This window comes from Hypomesus nipponensis, chromosome 12 (assembly GCF_054491055.1).
Source record: "Hypomesus nipponensis isolate SF chromosome 12, ASM5449105v1, whole genome shotgun sequence".
NCBI classification, from domain to species: domain Eukaryota; kingdom Metazoa; phylum Chordata; class Actinopteri; order Osmeriformes; family Osmeridae; genus Hypomesus; species Hypomesus nipponensis.
Window position 1 is genome coordinate 15,598,313 of NC_140372.1, and position 24,142 is coordinate 15,622,454.

At 42.5% G+C, this 24,142-nt stretch overlaps 3 protein-coding genes across 4 annotated transcripts in view; 2 read left to right on the top strand and 1 right to left on the bottom strand.

Annotated features, from left to right (window-relative positions):
* The window catches only part of hikeshi (heat shock protein nuclear import factor hikeshi), a 93,772-nt gene extending 87,215 nt beyond the window's left edge, over window positions 1-6,557 (bottom strand). The window contains exon 1 of one of the 2 annotated variants that reach the window (XM_084668248.1): window positions 6,390-6,555. In XM_084668248.1, coding sequence (XP_084524374.1) covers window positions 6,390-6,419 — 30 coding nt within the window. In that variant the 5' untranslated portion in view covers window positions 6,420-6,555. Of the gene's footprint in view, window positions 1-6,389 lie in introns of both variants that reach the window. The other variant, XM_084668247.1, reaches the window with a different exon arrangement.
* Window positions 6,558-17,087: 10,530 nt separating this feature from the next.
* On the top strand, window positions 17,088-20,014 carry LOC146261685 (uncharacterized). The gene is made up of 6 exons (XM_084668621.1): window positions 17,088-17,613; window positions 17,719-17,802; window positions 17,880-18,002; window positions 18,083-18,274; window positions 18,505-18,630; window positions 19,911-20,014. Exons 1-6 carry the CDS (start codon window positions 17,088-17,090, stop codon window positions 20,012-20,014), a joined length of 1,155 nt encoding a protein of 384 aa, XP_084524747.1.
* Window positions 20,015-20,188: 174 nt separating this feature from the next.
* On the top strand, window positions 20,189-23,537 carry LOC146261686 (uncharacterized). The gene is made up of 2 exons (XM_084668622.1): window positions 20,189-20,562; window positions 20,729-23,537. Exons 1-2 carry the CDS (start codon window positions 20,189-20,191, stop codon window positions 23,535-23,537), a joined length of 3,183 nt encoding a protein of 1,060 aa, XP_084524748.1.
* Window positions 23,538-24,142: the final 605 nt, after the last annotated feature.

Sequence of the window (24,142 nt, forward strand, 5' to 3'; positions counted from 1 at the left end):
ATCCGATGTTATGACTACAAAATTATTTTAATTAGGGATGGGCATAATTAATCGACAAACGATTATCGATCATTAAGAATTTAGTTGATTACTTTATTTGTTCATCGATAAAACAAATGCGTGTTCCGTTGCGTAGTGTGAGTCTTGAAGGAATGCAATGGATTTCACTATGTGGCAGGATTTAAACATTTTACCAAACAAAGCCAATGTTTGGAGAAAAAAACGCCACAAGCCTACTCAGTTACCGGCGAGTTTCCATGTATTTCTAAAGTAAACATTAAGAGGTCACGGCGAAGTGTAGCGTGAGACCATTTTGACTTTTTGACATTTTGAAAATTACTTTGTTCACTGCCAACACTGCAAAGCTGAGTATAAATACAACTCCTCCACGACTCAAATCATTAAGCTCGGCCTACCACTTGAAGAACGTACATCCGACCCTGGTCAGTGGCGTTGCAGCTGCTCTCGGTGTTAGGACGGAGGAGCTGCGATGCACAACGAGCAGAGAAAATTACCCAACAGGTCTGCAAGTCCATCGAGATGGATATGCTACCCTTAAGTATTATTGAGGGCGAAGGTTTTTATGAAGCTTTGTTAATTAGCCGGAAAAAAAACGAGGGTCAGTTGTGTTTGAGCACCGGCTTCTAGCTGTAGGCTCCGCTTCTAAGAGTTACAGAAATAGTTGTTCTTCTTGTAATACAGATCTCAATACGGAAACACGTTGTGTTTTTTCTATTTTCATTGCATTTTGATATAGCCTATAAATAGTGAATATTAATGTAAAAATGTTCATGATTAATCAAAAATCGATAGTTAATTCTTCTGACGATCAATTAAGACAATTTAATCCAATGCCCATCCCTTATTTTAATATAAGGTTAGCTAGCTTGCAGATCATGAGGATAGCCTATTGTAGCAGACCTTTCTAGCCTATGTGAAAATGGACAACGGTCCCTCGGGAGTTGCCATAGGCTTGATACTGAAACCATTAGCTACGTGAAATCAGTGAGGGCTGTTCGAATAGCTATGTCTAGAAGAGCAGCGGTAAAATACAAGTTTTAAATAGACTCATTGTCCACACAATCATATACAATTATATGTAAAACAAACTTACAAAGAGCTTGGTTACACTACCACAGTTGTAATGTTAGTTATGTTAGCAATGCTAGCATTAGCTTGCTAGCTAGCCTATAACATTTCCCTGGATCTTGCAGCTGTTTGATTAACTGAAATTATTATGAAATGTTATGTTCTACTAGCCATTTGCCTACTTTAGCAAGTCTGTATTTCCAAACCCTGATAGTGTAACTGAGACGACACAGAAAATAATTCCTCATTCAAGTAATAAGCCCCCGTTCAAGTGTTGAGCAATAGAGATCTTGAAAGAAGTCACTTTTTTGTTCTAAAACCGGGCGCTTCGAAATAGAAGCCCAAGCACAAGCACAGTAAAAAAATACGTTAAAAAAAGGTACTTTACTCTACTACACACTACAGTACAGCAACTGTATACCAGTACACTGAAGGCTGAATTAATGAAGGGACTTCGAAAGTAACTTAAAATATCCTAAAATCTCAGCAAATGTTTATTTTTAAGTACATTTACATTTAGTCATTTAGCAGAAAGTAAGCTTTAAGTACATTGTTACGAAGGTTATTTTTAGCATGCATTTTAAAATATACAAATAATTAAAAACAAAGTTCCAGTTGTACACTTGACATAGAAATGACATAAGTTTTACTTAAAGTATATTTTTTTATATGTATTATTTTAATATATTTACTAAAAGTGCACTGTAGTACAATTTTTTTGAAGTGTGTTCAAAGTATTAACGTTAAAATTGGTTAAAGCATGATGGTAGTATACTTTTTATATATTCACAGATAGTACACCTTTTCTTAGTATATTTAAAATGTACTGGCTCATGGCCGGTCGATGGAATATTTAGCCAGATTGAACAGATTAAAAGTCCAGGCCTATTTGACTTTAAAGTTGGCCTTTGGGTTTTACACCTGACCACTTCCTATGAGTTGACGAGTTTGGATATGTCTCTGTCAAACTAAAAATTGTGATTAGATAAGATAAAGTTTCAGCCTTTAAATCGGGTCTGGGACTGAAAAAACAGCCCGGGACTTTGAAACGCAGACCGGGTATTATTCATACATATATTTGTTTTTTTGCTTATGCTGCGGCCATTTGACCAGCTGTTCGGGAAATCTCTTGACTCTCCCGACGGCCAGTCCGATTCTGCTCTAAAGGGACATGTGTAAATGTACTTTGTCAGCGATTAAACAGGGCTTTGAAATCTACAGGTAACATGACCAAAAAGCTATTGACGTTACAAACTTTCAAAAATGTATCTAAAATTGTGAAATCAAAATGAACAAACTAAAGGCTGTGTAAAATGTATGCATAGTCAGTGAACACAAATGAATTTGAAGTATATAGGTCACATGATCACAAAGCTAGTGACGTTTGACATATTCCAAAATTCACTGAAAATGTGAGATAAAAATGTGAGATAAAATGTGAGATAAAAATTGAAAAGCTAAAGGCTGTGCAACATGTATGTATAGTCAGTGAGAACTGAACTTAATTTGAGGCATAAGCCACATGACTAAAAAGCTATTGACGTTTGAAGATGTATTTTGAATAAAAAATCAATTGTTAATAACCTGAGATGAAAATGAACAAACTAAAGGCTGTGCAGCATGAATGCATACATGTAATAGTTTAACATAATTTTGATGCTGATGTTGAAAAGCTATTGACTGTTGAAATTTGGTATTTGTCGATGCTCCCGAAACACATGCGTTGTTTAGGCAACCAAAGCATTGGCTAAGCGGCCGGTGTTACAAGCCAACTGGTTTTCAAACCTACTGGTTTCCCAGCTGTGCGTTCACCTATCAGTCTGCCTCTATCACCAGATTTGTCACAAATTCACAAACACATTACTGGCGATTTTCCAGTCGGATCTCATATTTGCTGCGGCGAATATAAAAGTAGGCCCTATAGGCTACGTGCGCACTACATTCCCATTCACGACCAAATAAATGGAGACAAAATAAAACATTTGCAGGCTCGCATGAAGTGGGATTGGATCGCCCTTGAGCAAAACACGTAATATACCAAAGGCCATTGCTTTACACTGCGAGCTATTGTAGCTCATAGAATGTCATTAAATCAGTTATGTAGTTATAAATCACCCTGGCCTTTAAGTAACATCTTGATTTGGCTTTAATATGTTTATGAATTTGTGACGAATCTGGTGATAGAGGCAGACTGATAGTTGAAGGCATAGCTGGGAAACCAGTAGGTTTAAAAACCAGTTGGCTTGTAACACCGGTCGTAGCGGTGCTACCCCGGTTAATTTAACACAATACAGGGCGTTCTGTTGAATATTGTCCTGTTGAAATACCCATAGTGCACTGTGTTTCACACTTCTTGTACGGTACGCAGCAAGCTTGGAAGAAGACCTGGGGGGTGTTCCATCAACGTCGCTAACGCAAGTCGCGCTAACACAAATAAGTCTCACTTGGGTAAACGTCACCTTAGACTTAAGCTTCAAGCCGTTCCACTAACGTTCCGTTCCACTAACAGGCAACGCTAATTCAAGTTAGACCTCAATAAGCTTAGACTCTGCAGCCCATATCAGGCGATCGTTGAAAAGAGGAGTTATGTCGCAAAAAGCAAAGCGTAAAGCAGCAGAGAGGTGTTGTTTCAGCAGCGTAAATTGATTTGAGTTTTTTGGGAGTTGTCCCCAAAAAGGGCAATGTTGCCGCAATTAACATGGCAAGGGAGACAACTTGTCAAACCATTACGACCGTTAAAATGCGTATATTGTAGACCTACCAAATCTACTTAACATATATATATATGCATTTAGGCCTACTGATAATTAGCGTAATTTGATGAGCAGTCTGAAACCGTTCTGACAGAATAGCCTATATGGCCGATATTCTCAACAGGAGATTGAGAATAATAGCCCAAAAAAAGAACGTGGGAGCAATTGAAAATTGTAGGACAAAATTCAAAACACTGAAGAAAGCCATGGTTAATTGCACTTGATGTGGGCTAATAATGTTTTTGTCTTCACATCTTGAACAAAATCAATAAATTACTTCAAAATAACTTTGCCACACACATTTATTAACTGATAGGCTAAATGCTGAGCTTTAAGATAAAAGGGAAAGATAACCATGACTAAAATAGGGATTCACTGAAATGACTAGTATTGCACAGATCCAGCACTGACTTTTTAGATCAGAAGGTGACCCAAACTGCACACTTTGTTTGGCAGAACAGTCATTTCAAATTGCTCAGCATGACTATCATTATTATATCACGAGTATTTCCAATTAACATCATCTGCCTCCACAGATCCAGAGGTAGCTTGGATAGTGATAGACTCACTTTGGGAAAAGCATGCCCTACTGGGAACATTAGGGGAGATTGTTGGGCACATCAACTTCTTTGGAAAGGGCAACATGTGGGACACTGTCATGTAGGGGCAGCATAGAGGGCACTTCATAACAGCACCCTTTTCCATTGGAAGTAAGGGCATGGGAACAGTCCAATTTAGGCCATTATAAAGGGCACTGCATCACATTTTCTATACTATAAAGGAACTCATTAAGACATGTTTTTACATTTATAGAGGGCACACTGTCATTTATTGCGTGGGGCATCCTGGGCACTCAAGCATATTTCACAATGTGAATGGCAGACAGTAGGGCACTTAATCTAATTTTTTCCACTCCAGAGGGCATTTTAGAAACACTGTCAACCATGGGGGCACCAGGCAGTCACCCCTTGAGTCTTCCAATGGGCTTGGAAACACCCATGGGGACAGTATATTGCACCTATAATATTGGGGAAGCCAGAGGAGAGGTAATATAGAGTCTTGTCAACATATAGGCTACTTTAAACAATGAAAATACTTTATACAATTGAATAAAAAGTCTACTTGATTCTTTGTGTTTCACGATTACCTGAAAAACTGATGATAATATTCAGGTACTGCTTGGAGCAAAGTATACCCTTCATATTTCCTGGCATAGTTCAAGAACGTCCCACATCCAAAGACATAGACAGACAGACTGAACAGTGTCAAGGCTTGGCTACAGTGGGTTTGCTTCCTTGTGTGTGATTCCAGCAGACTACATAGTCTAGGCCTACCTACATAAACTGCAGTCTACTACCCTCCTTCCTACTATTATAGTCTACTCTCCTTTCTATTACTTTCTACAAAGGATGGTAGGCTGCTCTTATGTGTTCATTGCCATCCTTAAGAGTTGCTAGTGTGTGTGTGTGTATATATATATATATATATATATATATATATATATATATATATATATATATATATATATATATATATATATATATATATATATATATACACACATACATACATAAATAATAAATACATATATGTATGTTTTATTTTATTTAAGAATGACAATTAAATCTATCTAGATAAACTATGCTGGGCCTGCTGAACCTATATTTCTTCCACAGATACTGGTCAGGGAAGCATTACTTCTGTCTCTGAAGACCCTTGGGGCTGGTTGGATAAACGCTCTTTGTCTAATCTGAGCACCTTCATCCACCACAGGCTTGTCAAAGAACGGATACGCCATAATTGATTGTACAAGTCTTGAGGCTCTGCTTAGTTTCTAAGGCCTTATTTTATGTCATTTAACCAATGGCTTTTGAAAACAGATAAAGTGACATTTATTTATTAACTCGTTAATTTAAATTAATATATTTTTTGCAGATGAAGTAGGCCTAAACACGCGAATCATTCATGTCTGCACTTCAAAAAGTCGGAATTTACGTTCCCGAACACGGACTAAAGTGCTTTGCGCGCAGGAATTTACTTGACGGAAATGTCTTTTGAGATTCTGTTTCCGCCTGTTTTAATTATTTGCAACACATTTTAGTTTTGCTTGACTTTTAGCCTGACACAGCTCAATCTAGTCCCGATCCTTGGTTACGTAGCCAGAACTAGAATAATCCACTTTAATGGAACTGAACTCTCGCTAAATTAAGTGAGACATGGCGAAATAAGTCTCGCTTTTCCTTAATCGACATTGATGGAACACCCCCCTGTGCCACAGTAGAGCTCTGAAAACATGCCGTCAACTCATGTACGCATTGAAACTATCAGCAGGCGAGAATTACACCGGCTCTTTGGTATAGCATTTTTGTTTCTCAATAGAAATCAATCTACAACAACCCAGACATTCAAAATTACAACAGTAAACAAGAATATTCAATGGGTAGCTCCATCTGTGCCTGCATGGGTTACCGGCGTTCTAAAGCAAGAATACTTGTGGCTAGTAATCTGAACACGGTTAGGCTATTAACTTAATTGGAAGACGCTTACCAGTCTCCCAGCGACCACACATCCGAACATAATTTATATTTAACAAGTCAGTTCATAAAAGGTTATCCAGTTTTCGGCACATTTGGCTGAGTAATTTTCTTCTCTGGTTCATGGCGGGTGGCAACCAAAGTGTATACGCAAGTATCGCCTCCTACTGTACCGGAGTGTGTTACATATGGTGTCTATATTAGACACCAGAGAATGTCTAATATAGAGAGAACTGCCACTCTCGGGAAACTTCCGGGTTCTGAACTGGTTGAAGTTCCATGTGAGGGCGCTAACGAGCGAGTGCAGAATGAATGGAGGTCTATGGAGCAGTACCCCTCAAAATCCACTTTTCTCAGGATATAATTTTTTGTCTAGTAATTTGAATTCTGAATTCGAAAGGGGAGGCAAAAAAAATACACACTGCTGGCTGTTGGATTGTTTTAAAGTCGCCTTTCTGTTCTAAAAAGGTTTTGAAAATGTAATTGACGTCATACACATCGTACGACCAGAGCTACTGCTTGACGGCAAGCTCTGTTCACTTACTTTTTTCTCTCAGGGCACCGACAACACAGCTGACAGGTTAGGCTCTCCCCGTCAATACACATGCTAGAAAGAGTTTTGGCTTGCTAATGTTGTTGCTAATGTTGCTAATGCTCCGACATTCTGATTCCGCTTCGGATGCCATCAAAGCGGGAGCTCTGGTCGTATCAGTCATTCACTAACCAATCAGCATTCATTAGCAGAATGCTAGGGTGTTATGGGCAACAACGACTCACCATGTAAGAAATCAAAATGACATAAGTAGTCGTTCATTCAACTTTCGACCTATAATCCATGTTGAACATGCACAAACTACAATCAAATCGGAGATTTCTCAACGACAATCAGGCGAAAGAGACAATTTTAGCCGTTTAGCTCCATAGACTCCCATTCAACATGCACTCGCTCGCGATCACTCCCAGTGGAACTCTGGTGGAACTGCAGCCAAATTCGGTACAATGGGGCTTAATAGGGAGTGGCAAGGCTCTCCTTAAACAGGCTCTAGAGGCTCTAACAGGCTCTAACACCCATAGAGTTAATATAACTAGAGACAGCTACTTCTGTCTTCCAAGATGGCGTCCCCATTCATTTCTATGAAAAGTGCAAAATATACAAAACAGCTGAAGCTACTTTTGGACAGGTGAAGGCTACAGCTCTAGCAAGTCAAGTAGCGTTAGCTCTATTGAAGAGAAGCAAACTACTTTTGGACAGTTATCTGTAGACTACAGCTACAATAAACCAAGACGTTTTGCAAGAAAAGTAGCATAATGATATGCAACGTTGCTACGTTGGACAAATGTTCACGATGAGTATGAAGGAAAGTTGATTAGCACTAGCTAAATGGTTGTAAATATCTGGATACTGAAGGTCAGGGAAGCTTTCCATTTCACTTGTTACGGTCCTAAAAATTACTCCAGGAGCATATGGATAAAATACACTTCCACTTAATGTTCTTTGCATTTGAATTTGTCTAACTGTAGCTAATTCATGTTGCAGGTGTTGATTCCGGACGAACTGGTGGAGGATGAGGAGGAGGAGTAGGGAGAGGATGAGAAGGGGTTGACACAATTAAAATATAAGAAAATTAATTTCAGGCTTTTAAAATGCATTTGAATAAAGTGTTTGTTTATACTGTAAATCGTGTTTTTTCTTCTACAAGCATACACATAATAAGTTACAATACACAATTACTTAGCAGCAGCCTGTTAAACTTAAAGTTGATAAAAAAAAATAAAGAAGTTAAATTACCTTGTTGAGTTTAAGTGAACACATTCAGTTTAGTTTTGCACTATAAGCTAATATGCATTTTATACTTTGTATACAAAAATATCCATTAAATGCATAAATGTGACTATAAATTAAAGTGGAACTGAACTGCAATTAGACACAGGGATATTATAATAGTAGATACATTTAATGAATTCCAAAAATATATAACATATAACTCTATGCCATATTCTATAAATAATCGACATTTCTTGTGTGTAAATTATGTACTCAAAAAGAACTGGGCGCCGCCATGTGTAAATAACGTACACATCTGACGTCAAGAGAATGGTTGCTCTCAATTTCAACCCGTCAAACTGCATTAAAAATTGAAGAAAGTCGACCCATCATACCCATCCCTGTTCATCCTATGGCGTATGCTTTCGAACCAATACGTTATTATGTACCGCAGGACCACAATTGTCCCATATGATTCAGAATATGTGTTTTTGTCCGATGTAAAGATGTAAATATAGTTGACACTCACAAGTTGAACAACACCGAGTGGTGATGTACTCGTAGCTAGCTAGGTACTTGTCGTAACTGCAGACAATGCCAAAAGACAGAATTGATCTGATCAAAGACCTGCATAACCTGGGTGTTTGGTGGTCCACCAAAATGATCGTTCATCATTGAGCACAGGCTCTTTCCCATGCTGTGTGAGGAGAAAGACCTTTTATGTTAGCTATATGTGTAACCTATGCTCGGTCTGACCCTGTGTTGTTCTGTGCATCTGACAATAAGTTTGGAGCGCCCTACACATAGCTGGTAGCCTATGTTTCAGTTACTAGTAGGTCTAGCCCCACATGCTCACTGGTTGAGTTGATAACTTGTTCGCTGCTAAGTTAAACAAACTACATTGTAGGAAACGTTACGTAACGGAGCTAGTTTTGGCTACTGTACAATCAGATGTAAATTTAGGAGCTAGAGAGCAAGATAGCGTAGCTATGTCAAAAACGCCAGTGTGTGTATTAACGTTAGCGTATTTAACAGGTTTATAAATATAAACCACTTCTGTAAAGTGATCCCTGCAAACTCTGAATCCAGGGGCAGCTGGCGGGCTTTGGCGCTGTATAGATACAAGCCATTTTCGTAAAACTGGTTGCCGCTTGGGTAGGACATGGTAGTGAATGCCTTATGTCTTGTAAAATGTGTTTGTACAACCAGCCAGTAAGATCCTACTTAACACCTTGTTTTAGCTGGTTCGTTTAAAGCAATTTATACCTCTGTTCTCCCTGAAAATCTATCAATGTCTATTTTGATGACTGCTAGCAGACGTCAGTCACAGTACCTAACCATTCTCGTGACGTCACAGACATGACGATTCAAAGATGGCTGCGCCCATTAGTTAAATAGTAAAGTTTAAACCGTTTTTATTAACAAATGGAACATTTTGCTCTTTTAGTTGTCAGATAACATTTTGTGATTTTATTTTAATAATTATATGAGCCGTACTTCATAAATCAGTTCAGTTCCACTTTAAGGTTGAGAAATTGATTCAGCATTTGGTATGCGAAAGTTATTAGGATGTCGCAAGGGAACGTCCCCATGACGTCGCAGACAAACGTCCCCTGAACGTCCCCTAAATAATATGAGGACGTTACATGGACGTCCCGGGGACGTTTGTCTGCGACGTCCCTGGGACTTTCAGGGGACCCTACAAAAAAACGTCATGGGGACGTTCCCTCGCGACGTCCTGATAACATTCGGGGACTTCCTGGGGACGTCATTTTGTTAGCTGGGATGAGCCAGGTTCGAGAATCGAAAAAAGAATTTTTGGGTGAGATAGTTTTAAATATGTTGACTGGAGTTAATAGAATAAAAACGACCGGACGAGTCGGGTAGCAAATCGGAAATGCAATACCACCTACATCCACTGGGGCCGTTGCTTCAAGCCGAGGGGCGAGGGGTGGGGGCTTGGATACAACAATCAGCAAACGTGCTCGCTGATATGAACAATGAACGAGCACAAAAGGGAGCATCAGGAAATCGCTGATTTACCTGAGCTGTATGAGAACAAGGAGAAAGGATTTGATAATCTACAGCTGCCTAGCTTTATTGTAGCACGTTTTACAAATAATTGCACATTCATGACGGTTGTTTGTAGAGTTAATTTCAGTTATTTTAAAGCAGATTTAACCATTTTGTAATGAACGCTATTATGCTCGTGGCATGACAAACGTAATTATAGCCTAATATAATTAGTTATAATATTGTGGCATGTTACAGCGTCATTATATATTGTTGACATGTTATTCTGAGGCAAAGACAAAGATGATCATGTCTGATAACGTCAATATTGTTATGGTCGTTGTTAGAACTTTAAGTCAGTTAACACCACAACGATGGCATGAACAATAAGCTTCTAAAAGTAAACAACACTCATCATCATTATAATAGTAACAAAGGCATAGGCTTAATTTAGCTTGCTTTGCAAAGCTAGAACAACGACGGAGCCAGATATTCAAGTTTCCATCCATCCATACATCATCTACCGCTTGTCCGGGGATCGGATCACGGGGGCAGCGACCTAAGCAGGGAGGCCCAGACTTCCCTCTCCCCGGCCACTTCCACCAGCTCTTCCTGGGGGACCCCGAGGCGTTCCCAGGCCAGCCGAGAGACATAGTCCCTCCAGCGTGTCCTGGGTCTTCCCCGGGGCCTCTTCCCAGTGGGACGTGCCCGGAACACCTCACCAGGGAGGCGTCCAGGAGGCATCCTAATCAGATGCCCGAGCCACTTTAGCTGGCTCCTCTCCACGCGGAGGAGCAGCGGTTCTACTCTGAGCCCCTCCCGGATGACCGAGCTTCTCACCCTATCTCTAAGGGAGAGCCCGGACACCCTGCGGAGAAAGCTCATTTCGGCCACTTGTATTCGCGATCTCGTTCTTTCGGTCACTACCCATAGTTTGTGACCATAGGTGAGGGTAGGAACGTAGATCGACTGGTAAATAGAGAGCTTCGCCTTTCGACTCAGCTCCTTCTTCACCACGAAGGACCGATGCAGAGCCCGCATCACTGCGGACACCGCACCGATCCGCCTGTCGACCTCGCGCTCCATTCTTCCCTCACTCGTGAACAAAACCCCGAGATACTTAAACTCCTCCGCTTGGTTCAGGATCTCCTCCCCGACCCGGAGATGGCACTCCACCCTTTTCCGGTCGATTACCATGGCCTCAGATTTGGAGGTGCTGATTCGCATCCCAGCCGCTTCACATTTGGTTGCGAACCGCTCCAGTGAGAGCTGAAGGTCACGGCCCGATGAAGCCAACAGGACCACATCATCTGCAAAAAGCAGCGACCCGATCCTGAGGTCACCAAACCGGACCCCCTCAACACCCTGGCTACGCCTAGAAATTCTGTCCATATAGGTAATGAACAAAATCGGTGACATAGGGCAGCCCTGGCGGAGTCCAACCCTCACCGGAAACAAGGACGACTTACTACCGGCAATGCGGACCAAACTCTGGCACCGGTCGTACAGGGACCGGACATCCCCGATCAGGGAATCCGGTACCCCATACTCTCGGAGCACCCCCCACATGAGCCCCCAAGGGACACGGTCGAACGCCTTTTCCAAATCCACGAAACATGTGTAGACTGGTTGGGCGAACTCCCATGTACCCTCCAGGACTCCGCGGAGGGTATAGAGCTGGTTCCACTGTTCCACGGCCAGGACGAAAACCACATTGCTCCTCCTGAATCCGAGGTTTGACAATCCGATGGACCCTCCTCTCCAGGACCCCTGAATAGACTTTCCCAGGGACGCTGAGGAGTGTGATCCCCCTAAAGTTGGAGCACACCCTCCGGTCCCCCTTTTAAAGAGGGGAACCACCACCCCGGTCTGCCAGTCCAGAGGCACTGTCCCCGATGTCCACGCGATGTTGCAGAGTCGTGTCAGCCAAGACAGCCCTACAACATCCAGAGCCTTAAGGAACTCCGGGCGGACCTCATCCACCCCAGGGGCCCTGCCACCGCGGAGCTTTTTAACCACCTTGGCGACCTCAGCCCCAGAGATAGAAGGCCCCCCCCCCGATGTCCCCAGACTCTGCCTCCACGTCGGAAAGCGTGTTGGTGGAATTAAGGAGGTCTTCGAAGTATTCCTTCCACCGATCCAGGACATCCCCTGTCGAGGTCAGCAGCGCACCATCCGCACCGTATACAGTGTTGACAGAGCACTGCTTCCCCCTCCTAAGCCGCCGGATGGTGGTCCAGAACCTTTTTGAAGCCGTTCGGAAGTCATTCAAGTTTACTGTTTATTTATCCGACACAATACATAAGCAGTTAAACTATAAACACGAAGCAAAAACAAAGTATAGGCCCTGGACGTATTATACTACAGTACTAATAGTATTGATTTTCGTAAAGTTCACATGTAGGCTATCTGCTTCTTGATCGGACTGGTACCACATTCTGACAGTTTTCTGCAATGCCTTAGCTCCAGCTCACAAGCTCACGACTGGTTGTCGCAAAGTAGGACGTATACAGTTAGTTGCAAGCATGCACGAGTTTCGAAGCTAGGAACAAGCTTCTGGCAAGACCGGATGAGTCGGTCTGGAAATATGGCGCGGTCCATTAGAAGCTCTCGCTTGCCTCACTGCGCCACTGAGCACTTTTCAAGGAATAACGTGGTCCCGGTTCTTTGGACACCACCGGATAGAAAATCAGGAAATGACGTACCCAAAAGAAGAGACTTGTGTGACATCGGCTCTGTAAATCGATTTTCATTGGTTTGAGCGTTGCCATAGCATTCAGAAAAATACAACCGCTCAAATCTCAATTCTGAAATTTATGAACCGGCAAAAAACAAAGCAGGTACTTAAAGTAGCAAGTTTTGTCAAAATATGTTTATTTTATTACTAGAATTTTGTCGTTTTTGAAGTCAGACGTTGTTTGCAATGCAATTTGTTTGCGATTTGTTCATTAATAAGTGATAAGGCCATCAGAGTTCTCTGATGCTACTAGTAGCTACAGTACTGTAACGTTGTTAGTTAGTGGGTTGATGCTTACGTTGTTAGTCACCTTTTTGCATTCAGTTACATGTAAAAACATATATCTGTATTACATGCTTAGACATATCCAACGTATATCAGTGTTTATTATGACTAGACCATCCTCAAATCTCAGAACAGGTATTTATTAGCCTGTCTTTCAGGTCCATAACCCCTGCTACCCTGAGCGTGCTTCCTGCTGTAGCCAGTGATGGCTTGAGATTTTGATCCCACCTGCTGACTGCTTCCTGCTGCCTTTTACCTCCTTACTCTTTCACCTGTTCTGCATCCAGCGCTGGTCCCAGCCTCCTGCTCTGCATCCAGCGCTGGTCACAGTTTCCTGCCACTAACCCCTGCTCTGCATCCAGCGCTGGTCCAAGTCTCCTGCTCTGCATCCAGCGCTGGTCCCAGCCTCCTGTTCTGCATCCAGCGCTGGTCCCGGTTTCCTGCCACTAACCCCTGCTCTGCATCCAGCGCTGGTCCCAGCCTCCTGCTCTGCATCCAGCGACACCATATATATATATATATATAAATAGAGAGAGAGAGAGAGAGAGAGCCTTCAGAGCCTGAAGTCATGCTATCCAATGTCTGCTTGTTGCATCTCTAGCTTGTTTTCATCATGTTGTCACAATGTCAAATGTCTCAATGTCGTTCTAATATTTCCTTGCATTTTATTTTGAAATGGTTTATCTGACTGTTTACTGACTGCATTATGATACTAAATTTACTAAATGTACTGGAATTGAAATTAAAATGATTAAATAATTAAGAGGGGTCTGAATGGGCAAACTGTATTAAGACTATTCTCCTGCTTTCTGCACTTAAAACTTGTTCGGGCACATACTTTTTAAGACAGAATTATTCAGATGATAGTAGTTTGTCAACTATATATATTTTTATATTTAAGGACAAACGACATGCGTTTGAGGCACTAAATACAGATGCCTTTGGAGACATCTCAAAGGTCAAGTATGACCCCAAAAGAATCCCTGGACTACAGAGGCGGAAATCAGTAAATATCAGTCTTTCTCTTTTAATGCTTTATAGACCAGACATCTCTAAAGGAACTCTATATTCAGTTGTGTTTGTGTCTGGTTTTTTAAGGATCATAAGCAAAAATCACAACCAACTACCTGTCAAACACATGTTGTAACACCCGAGGACAGTGTTGGAATTCATGATGTGGTTGGTTCTGATCTCATTCCTGGTGGTGATAATGCTGATGATAATGTTGGTGCAGATGTTGATGCTGATACTGACAACATCACCAGTCATGAGGGCAGGGTAAGATGATTGGGTTATTAAAACTTGGCACTTATTTGCTTTTCACAATGTATGCTTCATGTTTTGGCTACCCGCAATGTTTTGGGGGCTATCTCGTTGTTTTTGATCATTGACCTATGCACTTTTTTTTTAACTCTCTCTTGGAAGTTGCCTTGGATAAAAGTGTCTGCTAAATGAATAAATATAAATGTGAAACAGAGATTACAAATGATGTATGATGTATAAATTCCTACTAAACTGTCTCTAGTCTCCAAAGGTATACAGTGTACCCATGGATGATTTCAGTATTTATGTTTTGGCAGGTACATTTATCTAGTGACCTAGACAATTATATATGTCTAATTTTGGAGACTGAAAATGTTATGTCGGTGGATGAAGGTGGTAAAGTGTTTGTTTTTAACACTTTTAATCACTCAACCAAACGTCTTAATGTGAGTTATAATAATAACTTAGTATACATTGACTTTAAATTTGACAAACTATACGTTGTATACATGATGACTCACTGGTCTTATATTTTGACAGAACGATGACTTCGCTATCATTCATAGACGACAAATCCAATTCCCAGAGGGCTGTAGGTGGATTTACATGTGCACATGTAATGAACACCATGCAAAACACATGCTGGCATTGTCAACACACGTTGACACATCCTTTAATGGTATTTCATGGCGTTAGTTTCTTTTGGACTAAAATGTTAATTTTTTACATAAAGACCACAAGTACATGTATTCCTTTTTGTTTACATAGATTTTGCTCATGTGGATTGTCTCCATATAAGGGCATTTATTGGGATTTTGCCCAACATGGAAGATGTCCCAGAGAGCCCCAGTGACATGGGTAAGACCATGTTTTAAATAAGAAAGGTTAGTTTTAACTACCAGTGATATAAAGTGCATTTCATCTGTTATGTTTTCTCTTTTATACAGAACACAGTTATGCCTCTGATTGTGCAACCGAGGTAATGGTAACACTAATTTGAAGTAGTTATTCAATGTGTAGTATTATAAAACATCATGTGTCTAATTATCATCCTTTCCTAATGTAGATTGCTAACATCAAGCGCATACCCTATGCAACAACTTTCTTTGTTGTCAAAGAAAATGGGTATGCCATAGTTAAAGTCGGTGCAGGCACGATGAGGTGTCAGATGTGCTCTGTGCACAAAAGTAACTGTTGCCATGTCCGAATCTTGGAGGACAAGCTAAAAAAAGAGGATGGGAGTGTTGTGTGTCTTGACATCCAGGACTGTCTGAGAGAGGGGGCTCCTTACCCTGACGTTGTCAAGGAAGCTACTTCCACTGAAGCTATCCTTTTTGACATTCCAGCAACAGAAAGGGTGAATTTTGTTTAGCATTATATAAATAACTTAATTTACACTGCTGCAAAAGCAAACTACTCGTTTCACACTACATTTGATAACATTGTGGTTCCGTTACTCTACAGCTGCGTTATGGGACAGATGTTCCCAATCTTTTTAAAAATGAAGATGGAGTTTTCCTTCTGTACCCAACCCCTAAAGAGCAGTGTGACTGCGGCAGGCAACTGGACATCATCCCTCAAAAGGAGGTTTCTCTATACACTAGAAACCATGTGTACAGAGTGAGAGGTATTTTTGACAATATACATGTAACTAAAAAACCTGTTCTCAAAGTTTTCTAGTTCATGTGTGACCATTAAGGTAATATGTGTTTTGTTTAAAATAAAATGCAATATAATGTTATTTTCTGTAAAGCCCACCAACTCACATGCACCATGTGTCCTCAAGTTGAGGTTTATGATGGTGGCTGTGATTTCATGCTCAATATGGGCATCTACATGGTTCACCATCAAGTCCTCAGAGATTACATTTATCACTTTCTCAACTCAAGGCAAGTTTACCTAAAATAATAATAAAGACAACAACATAATCGTAATTATGTAAAAACCTTTTCAACTTCAAATGTTAGGTATTACTAAACTTAGTTTTAACTATGTGTTTCGTTGATAAATTCCAGCACTACCATGTACAACTTCTTGGAGGTCCTAAATAGGCAACTCCAAGACACTGGAACACCAGATCATCTGCTTTTGTCTTACCGAAAATTTAGGGATGCCGTAATATCCTTCTTGCATCTTTTTTCGTCTGATTTTGCAGGGGGATTTAAATGTCCAATTTGTAAAGATGACTGCAAGTAAGCTCATGAACAAAGTTTGCATGCGTCACCATATTATTTTAAACCACATTTAAAGTACATTGTTTTAAACTATGTTGAAATGTTTGGAATGTTTTTAATTGGTATTGTCTCCACAGTGAGGTTGTAATGGATGGTACCTCTTTAGGCTATCACCAGCGATATGCTTTAAAAAAAGGCAGAGTGATGAATAGCCAACATGTAATGGACAAAGGAAGATACGTTTTTGCATTTTACATCCAGTGGTTTCTCCAACTTTTGAACAAAAGATCAAAACTACATTTCAACACTTGAATCTGTCAAAACTGGCATTTACTGTTGATATTTAAAACTTATTTAATTTGTTTTTATTCATGTACCAGCCACAGAACCAGGACCTTAGTTCCTGATCCAGGACTAAGGAAGCTGTTGCAGCGTTACAGCACTGAAGGGCTTTCCTTAATCGAGCAAACGGAAATGATGACCCAAGCGGCCAAAACTACCCCATTCCTCCTGCCTCTCCTGCAGAAGCTGGCTTTGACTGCGCCTACAAAAGCAAGTGTGCCATACCAGCCTCTCTTAAATGCAGTCAGCAAAAACTCTCCAGCTTGTGCTCTGCTGCATCCCACTCACGAGCTGGAGAAAATGATGAGAGAGATGGAGATGATGCAGTACCGCAACATAGAGCGACATCCTGTGCTCTTGGGGAAGCTTGCAGAGCAGTGCCCATTGTTTTTTAGTTTGGTGGGAATAGAAGGAACCTTTCCTCCAGAGGTGGTTCCTGTTTTCCAGGCTATTTACACAAAGGCACAGGACACACCTGTGTCTACACCCTTAACCTCATCTGCTGATCCTGGGCATTATTTCCCCAATCTGCCTGCTGTGAGGGACAGGGGATCATACAGCATTGACAGGTGCAAAAAGGAGGCAAGTGACTGTCGAAAGACAGCAGGGAGACATCCAAATCTGATCCCAGGGATTTTTACAATGTTCTGCACACATGGTAAGATGTACTTTGTGCTACTTCATAATGTTATTCTTTTTACATAAATTCTTGTTTGTTGAGATGAAATTAACAAAAAGCAATGGCATTTGAAATATTCTTCAGGTGTCTGTCTTGGATTCTCAATCATGGAGGAAGTGGAGTCTGTGAATGTTCCATTCACAATCCTCCGCACACGGTTTAAACAAAGTATGTTTACTTTGATTGATCTGTTAAGAATTATCATAAAAATGTGTAGTATAATCCAGTGTATACACCCCATTCAGGCCCAAAGATTGTCATTTATGACAACGCCTGTCAGCTGCACACATTCTGCTTGCGCAGGGACCCAGGGTTCTTCAAAGAGACCTGGTTTCTTGGCGACCGTCTGCACTGGCGGAACCACTCAGGTGATTTATTTTCCTTAATTACAGAGTAAGTAAACATTCCTTGATAAACATTTATATACAACTGTATCCTACATTGTTAGGGTGCAACATTGTCTACAAACTGGACAGCTATTCACAACTTCAGGAGATAAATTCTCAGGTGGCAGAGCAGAACAACTCACTCCTAAAGAAGTTGAAAGGCCAGTTGTCCTACATGAACAGAGACAACTTTTTTCGGCATCTTATCCTTTTCTTGTGGCACAGATCCTGCAAAGTAAAGAAGAAACTTGGAGGTAAACTAATAAAGAATTAACCCCTTCTGATTCTGATTAATATATAATGACACTAACACTTCGCTGGGACTGCATTTCCATAATTGTCTTTTTAATGTAATTTAGCCCAATGTTAAATAATTCACCATTATAATACTAATAATGCACAAACTACACTTGCAAATGATACTGTTGTTCCAGATAATGCTATTGTGTTGGTGTAACCTAAAGTAAACCATCCACCATTACAGATGTCAAAACCCAGCAACCCTGGCAGGTTGGGCAAAGTCATCCAGGAGACGCATGCATCCCAGTGCAAGACTCTCACCTCCGCACATGCTCACTGCAACAAGAGCAACAGAAAGCAGAGTGGACAGGTGTGTGTGTGTGTGTGTGTGTGAGAGAGAGAGAGAGAGAGAGAGAGAGTGAAAGAGAGAGCAAGTAAGGTCGAGTTGTGATAAGAAGTATTTGTATGTGTATAAGAAAGACAGTATACATATGTAGACATATGTGAAATAATGCATTTGTTTTGATTATCTGTGCATGTGTGTTTGTGTTGAGGACAGGGAGAGAGAGAGGGCAGCAGATGCCAATTTAGAGCGCCCTATGGAAGACGAGCCCTGGGGCCCGTTCGTCGTAGGGGTTGAAGCTAAGTTAATCAATTGTCCCTTTAGCCCGTTAACATTAGCGAGCTAACTGAGAACCGCAAATATCGGTTTGTCAACGGCTGATCCGCATCCAAATCATGTGGTTAATTTCAATCAGGCTAAACTTATCAGGGCACGAGCACGTCCTACTTCAAAAGGCAGGAAAGGTCGATCACCAAAACCGTGATTTTGTAACAGTATGATGGCGGAAAAGACGAAAGAGAGAGCGGTGATATTCTCGCCATCTGAGCAAACTATTATAATGAGTCTACGAAGACAATAAGCATATTATTATGGCTAAATCAAACACCGCCACCGCTGCCAGAGCAAGCTTGGCAAAAAAATTGCCGATAAACTAATTGCGTATTTTGGTAAAATGTATATGCTCATCTTTAGTGGCTTATTACCCCGATCAATCAGATCACATTTCTTTAAATGTGCCTGCTGGCAGTAGGCTTAATGGAAATTAATCATCGAATGAGATCTTGCTAGCGAAAATTATGATATAAACTCTTTCAGAATAAGTATAAAAACAAGGCCAAAGAGTATCTAATTGAGACGAATTCATAGACACTTATGAGGATATATGTAGGCCTACTGAAAGCGCATGTACTAGGGTGATATCAGGTAAAATGGTCCACTTAAATCGTTTGGGACAATAATAGGCTACAATACCATGCCTTTTCCATGTGTTTTTATGATTACTAATGACTGTTTTTGATAATCTTTTGTTGAAATGATGTAATAAAAAAAAAATGTTTAGGCCCTACAGTTCTTGAAACATCAGCTGTGCCAACTTTTTTTGCACAAGCAGTTTCAGGTAAAATGGGCCAGCTGTTCAGGTAAAATGGGCCAGTGAAACTGCAAAGGGAAATAATAATTTATCATCCATTTTAATTTTAAACACAGTTGCTTATACAGCCACGTAACATTTAAACTGCATTAAACAAACATGTTCATATGTGTAAGACCTAGTCCTAAAACAGAACTGATCATCTGGATTCACCCAGTGACTGCTGTGAAAGAGCAGCTGGCAACTCGGGAAAGACCTAGCGACAGCATGGAAAGACAGCTGACCGGAGGGAAAGACCCCAACGGGTCTGCCATAGGCTAGCTCCCTATGGTAGGAGGAACCTGGCACTGCTTGTGTACAGGTCCCACCCACTTACTGGCTACTAAAAATTCAAAGAAGAAAACACCCCTAGAGTCTGCGAGAGCGGGGGCGGAAGATGACTCATCGGTAGACAACACGGTAATCGACCCAGGAACGAAACAGACAACGATAAAGATGATCGGCACAATACCTGAGACTGCAACATCTACTCCAGGAATCAAGCTTCAGAGGTGCAGCTGTGGCTGGGCCAAGGTAACATCCTATGCAGGCCTTAGAATACATCAAGGTCGAAAAAAGTGCTTGAAGGAAGTCGGACAGGGACCTTGCATCGACCCCTACTTCTTACGTAGCAAGTCGAGTCAGTCAAGTGAAGTTCAGCAGCAGGACCAAAACCAAAGACTGCAGGACATCAATCCCCCAGGTCCAGAGGAACAGGAGCCAAGCACAGCAGAGTCCCTTGAGCCCCGCCTACCTCAGCTCGCAACAGAAACAAAGATTCCAGGGCGTAAACCACTTATCAAGTGGCCCAAGTCCTGTGAGAAAAATGAGTGGGAAGCAATCAACACAGACATCAGCAAGCTTTTCGAACAAATGAAGGGAACTGCAATTAAAAAGCTGGAGAAGATGGGAGAGCTGATTTACAGCTATGGTGCTGAGCGCTTTGGAATCACAGAGAAAATTAAAAAAAACATTAACCATCCCAACAAAGTCCAGGAGACAGCACGAGATTGAGCGACTGGTCAAGGAGAGAAGACAGCTGAAGAAGCAGTGGAGGAAAGCCCCAGAGGAGGAGAAGGAGGGAATAAACCTGCTGCAGGCAGAAATCAAGAACAGGCTGTCAACTTTGAGGAGAGCTGAGAATCTTAGAAGGAGGCGTAAAAGGAAGGAGCATGCAAGATCGAGCTTCTTCAAAGACCCCTTCAAGTTTGTAAAGAGTCTTTTCACGAAAGAGAAAAGCGGCAAACTCATAACAACAAGGAAAGATCTTGAAGCTCATCTGAAAAGAATCCACACTGACAGCCACCGGTGTGAACAGATCACCCTTCCACCGGACATGCCACCAATACATCCTCCAGAGCACCAGCTAGACGTATGTCCTCCCAAGTGGAGTGAAGTGGAAAGAACTGTTCGTCGAGCAAGAGCTGCATCCTCTCCTGGGCCTAACGGAGTCCCTTACCGGTTTTATAAAAATGCACCAGATGTGTTACGCTTTCTCTGGAGGCTAATGAAGGTGGTGTGGCAGAAACAAACAATACCAACAGCTTGGCGAAGGGCCGGAGGCGTCCTAATCCCTAAGGAGAAGGACGCTGCTGACATCAACCAGTTTCGACACATCAGCCTCCTAAACGTTGAAGGCAAGATCTTCTTCAGCATTGTAGCTCACAGGCTAGCTGTGTACCTAGACAGAAACAAATACATTGACACAACAGTGCAGAAAGCAGGGATACCAGGCTTTTCTGGTTGCTTGGAGCATACGAACATGATATGGCATCAAATCCAAGCTGCCAAAAAGGAGGGAAAAGATCTCCATGTCGTGTTCTTGGACCTCGCCAACGCCTTTGGTTCAGTTCCTCATAATCTCTTGTGGACTGCATTTGACCTGTTCAGCATCCCACAGGCTATCACCACTCTTGTCAAATCCTATTTCCAGGACGTCCAGCTATGCCTCACAACTGAGGAGTACACCACAGCATGGCAGCGTTTGGATATAGGGATCATGGCAGGATGCACCATCTCCCCTCTGGCCTTCACCATGGCAATGGAGGTCATCATCCGAGCCTCCCGATGGGTGGTAGGAGGTCAGCAGCTCAAAGCTGGTCTTCGTCTCCCTCCCATCAGAGCGTACATGGATGATATGACCACACTCACAACAACCATGCCATGCACTAGACGACTGCTGAAAAAGCTCCAGGAGAACATCGAGTGGGCCCGGATGAAGATAAAGCCAAGCAAATCCAGGAGCATATCAGTTGTCAAGGGTAAGCTGTCAGAGCAGCGCTTTTACATCGGCGAGGAACCCATACCAACAGTGTCAGAGAACCCAGTGAAGAGCTTAGGGCGCTGGTACGATGCCAACCTCAAGGACAAAGTTCAAGTGGACCAGCTTAGGCACGACACAATCTGCGGCCTTGAGAGAATCGACAAGTCCTTGCTTCCTGGCAGCTTAAAGCTCTGGTGCCTCCAATTCGGTCTTCTACCCCGGCTGATGTGGCCTCTTACCATCTATGAGGTCCCTATCTCAAAGGTTGAAAAACTGGAGAGGTTGATCAGCTCGTTTGCCAAAAAGTGGCTGGGTCTTCCCAGGTGCTTCAGCAACATAGGGTTGTGTGGAAGAGGTATTCTGAAGCTGCCTGTGTCCAGTCTTACAGAGGAATTCAAGTGCTCCAAAGTAAGGCTGGAAATGACACTAACGGAATCCCGTGACCCGTGTGTAGCCCAAACAGCTCCTACTCTGGCGACCGGAAGGAAATGGACTCCAAGCGCAGCTACACAGCAGGCAAAGGCAGACCTAAGGCATCGTGACATCATTGGCCTTGTACAACAGGGGAGAGGAGGCTTTGGCCTCGGAGAGAGCGGACCATCTTGGCACAAGGCAGCTCCATCTCAGCGCAGAGGTCTGGTCGTTGAGGAGGTGCGCCGGCAAGAGCAGGCAACAAGGTGCGCAAAGGCTGTCTCCCAATCGAAACAGGGACAGTGGATGAGGTGGGAGGGAGTTGAGAGAAGGAAGTTCTCTTGGAAGGAACTGTGGAATATGGAAGCATGTCACACCAGCTTCATCTTACGAGCAACGTATGATGTCTTGCCATCTCCCAGTAACCTTCAACAATGGTACGGAGAAGACCCAACGTGCCCACTCTGCTCGTCTTCAGCAAACCTTAAACACATCCTGGTTGGCTGCAAGACAGGCCTGACTCAAGGCCGTTACACCTGGCGGCACAACCAAGTGCTGAAGTGCCTTGCAGCTATGCTGGAGACCAGAAGAACGACCATCAATGCCCTACCCCCATCATCCCATCCTACATCTGCAAGAGGTTTTGTCTGTGAAGGGGCAAAGCCAACTAAGACCAAGGCCAGTACAACATCAGACCTCGGTCAGCTGGGAGTAGCGCGAGACTGGAGGCTCGTGGTGGATCTGAGTCAAAGGCTCTACTTTCCACCAGAGATCGCCACTACGAACCTCAGACCAGACCTTGTGCTCTGGTCCTCCTCAACTAAGAAGGTGTACATCATAGAGCTGACTGTGCCCTGGGAGGACGCTGTAGAGGAGGCCTACGAACGAAAGAGCCTTAAGTATGCTGAGTTGGCAGCTGATGCTGAGCAACGTGGCTGGAAAGCCAAAGTTTGCCCAGTGGAAGTCGGCTGCAGAGGCTTTGTGGCTAAGACAACTACCAGGCTGCTTAGGGATTTGGGAATTCGAGGCCAAGCCCAACGCCAAGCCATCAAAGCCCTCTCAAGCGCTGCTGAATGGGCAAGCCGGTGGCTGTGGGTGAAGAGGAAAGATGCCACCTGGACCCCAAAATAGCATCTGTGGAGCAGAAGGGTTAAAGCAGAGGGGGGCACATCTGGGAATGCCAGGTGTTGCCGATGAGCCCTCTGCAGGTGTTGTGGGCCTATCATCGAAACACCGGGGAAGGAGGGTGCCCACCTGATGACTCCAATGAGGCTTTTCAACCCTTTTGTCCCACAGACAGCACCATGACTCTTAACCAGAAACACCTCGAATGTCTGCTTCAACCCACTTCACATCTCAGGAGTGCAAATCAACCAGGGATTGTAAGACCTAGTCCTAAAACAGAACTGTGCCATAATAAAAAAAAAAAGATCCTGAAGCCCAGACTCGTCACTGTTCCATATATATGTGACGGTGTGCCCTCAATACCCAGCTAGACCAAAAAGCTCTCATACTGGTTAAACCACTGGCTAACCACCTCTTTGTTGAGTCCAGCAGCCCATGCTGCAGACAGGACCTCTGGCTTGCGCATCCCAAGCTCTGGGTTGCGCTTTAGAAAATTCTTAAACCAGTAAAATCCGGCCCTCCCTGCTGTCTTGGAGAAACCAGATATGTTGTTCTTGGCTGCAAAATCAAAGGCCACTTGCTGGACATCACATTTTGTGAAGGGAAACCCC

Coding starts and splice junctions, on each gene's coding strand:
- LOC146261686 (XM_084668622.1), top strand. CDS start 20,189: ATGATCGGCACAATACCTGAGACTGCAACATCTACTCCAGGAATCAAG. Junction 20,563..20,728: donor AAGTCCTGTGAGAAAAATGA/GTGGGAAGCAAT, acceptor AACAAAGTCCAG/GAGACAGCACGAGATTGAGC.
- LOC146261685 (XM_084668621.1), top strand. CDS start 17,088: ATGATGACCCAAGCGGCCAAAACTACCCCATTCCTCCTGCCTCTCCTG. Junction 17,803..17,879: donor CCGCACACGGTTTAAACAAA/GTATGTTTACTT, acceptor CACCCCATTCAG/GCCCAAAGATTGTCATTTAT. Junction 18,275..18,504: donor AGTAAAGAAGAAACTTGGAG/GTAAACTAATAA, acceptor CCACCATTACAG/ATGTCAAAACCCAGCAACCC.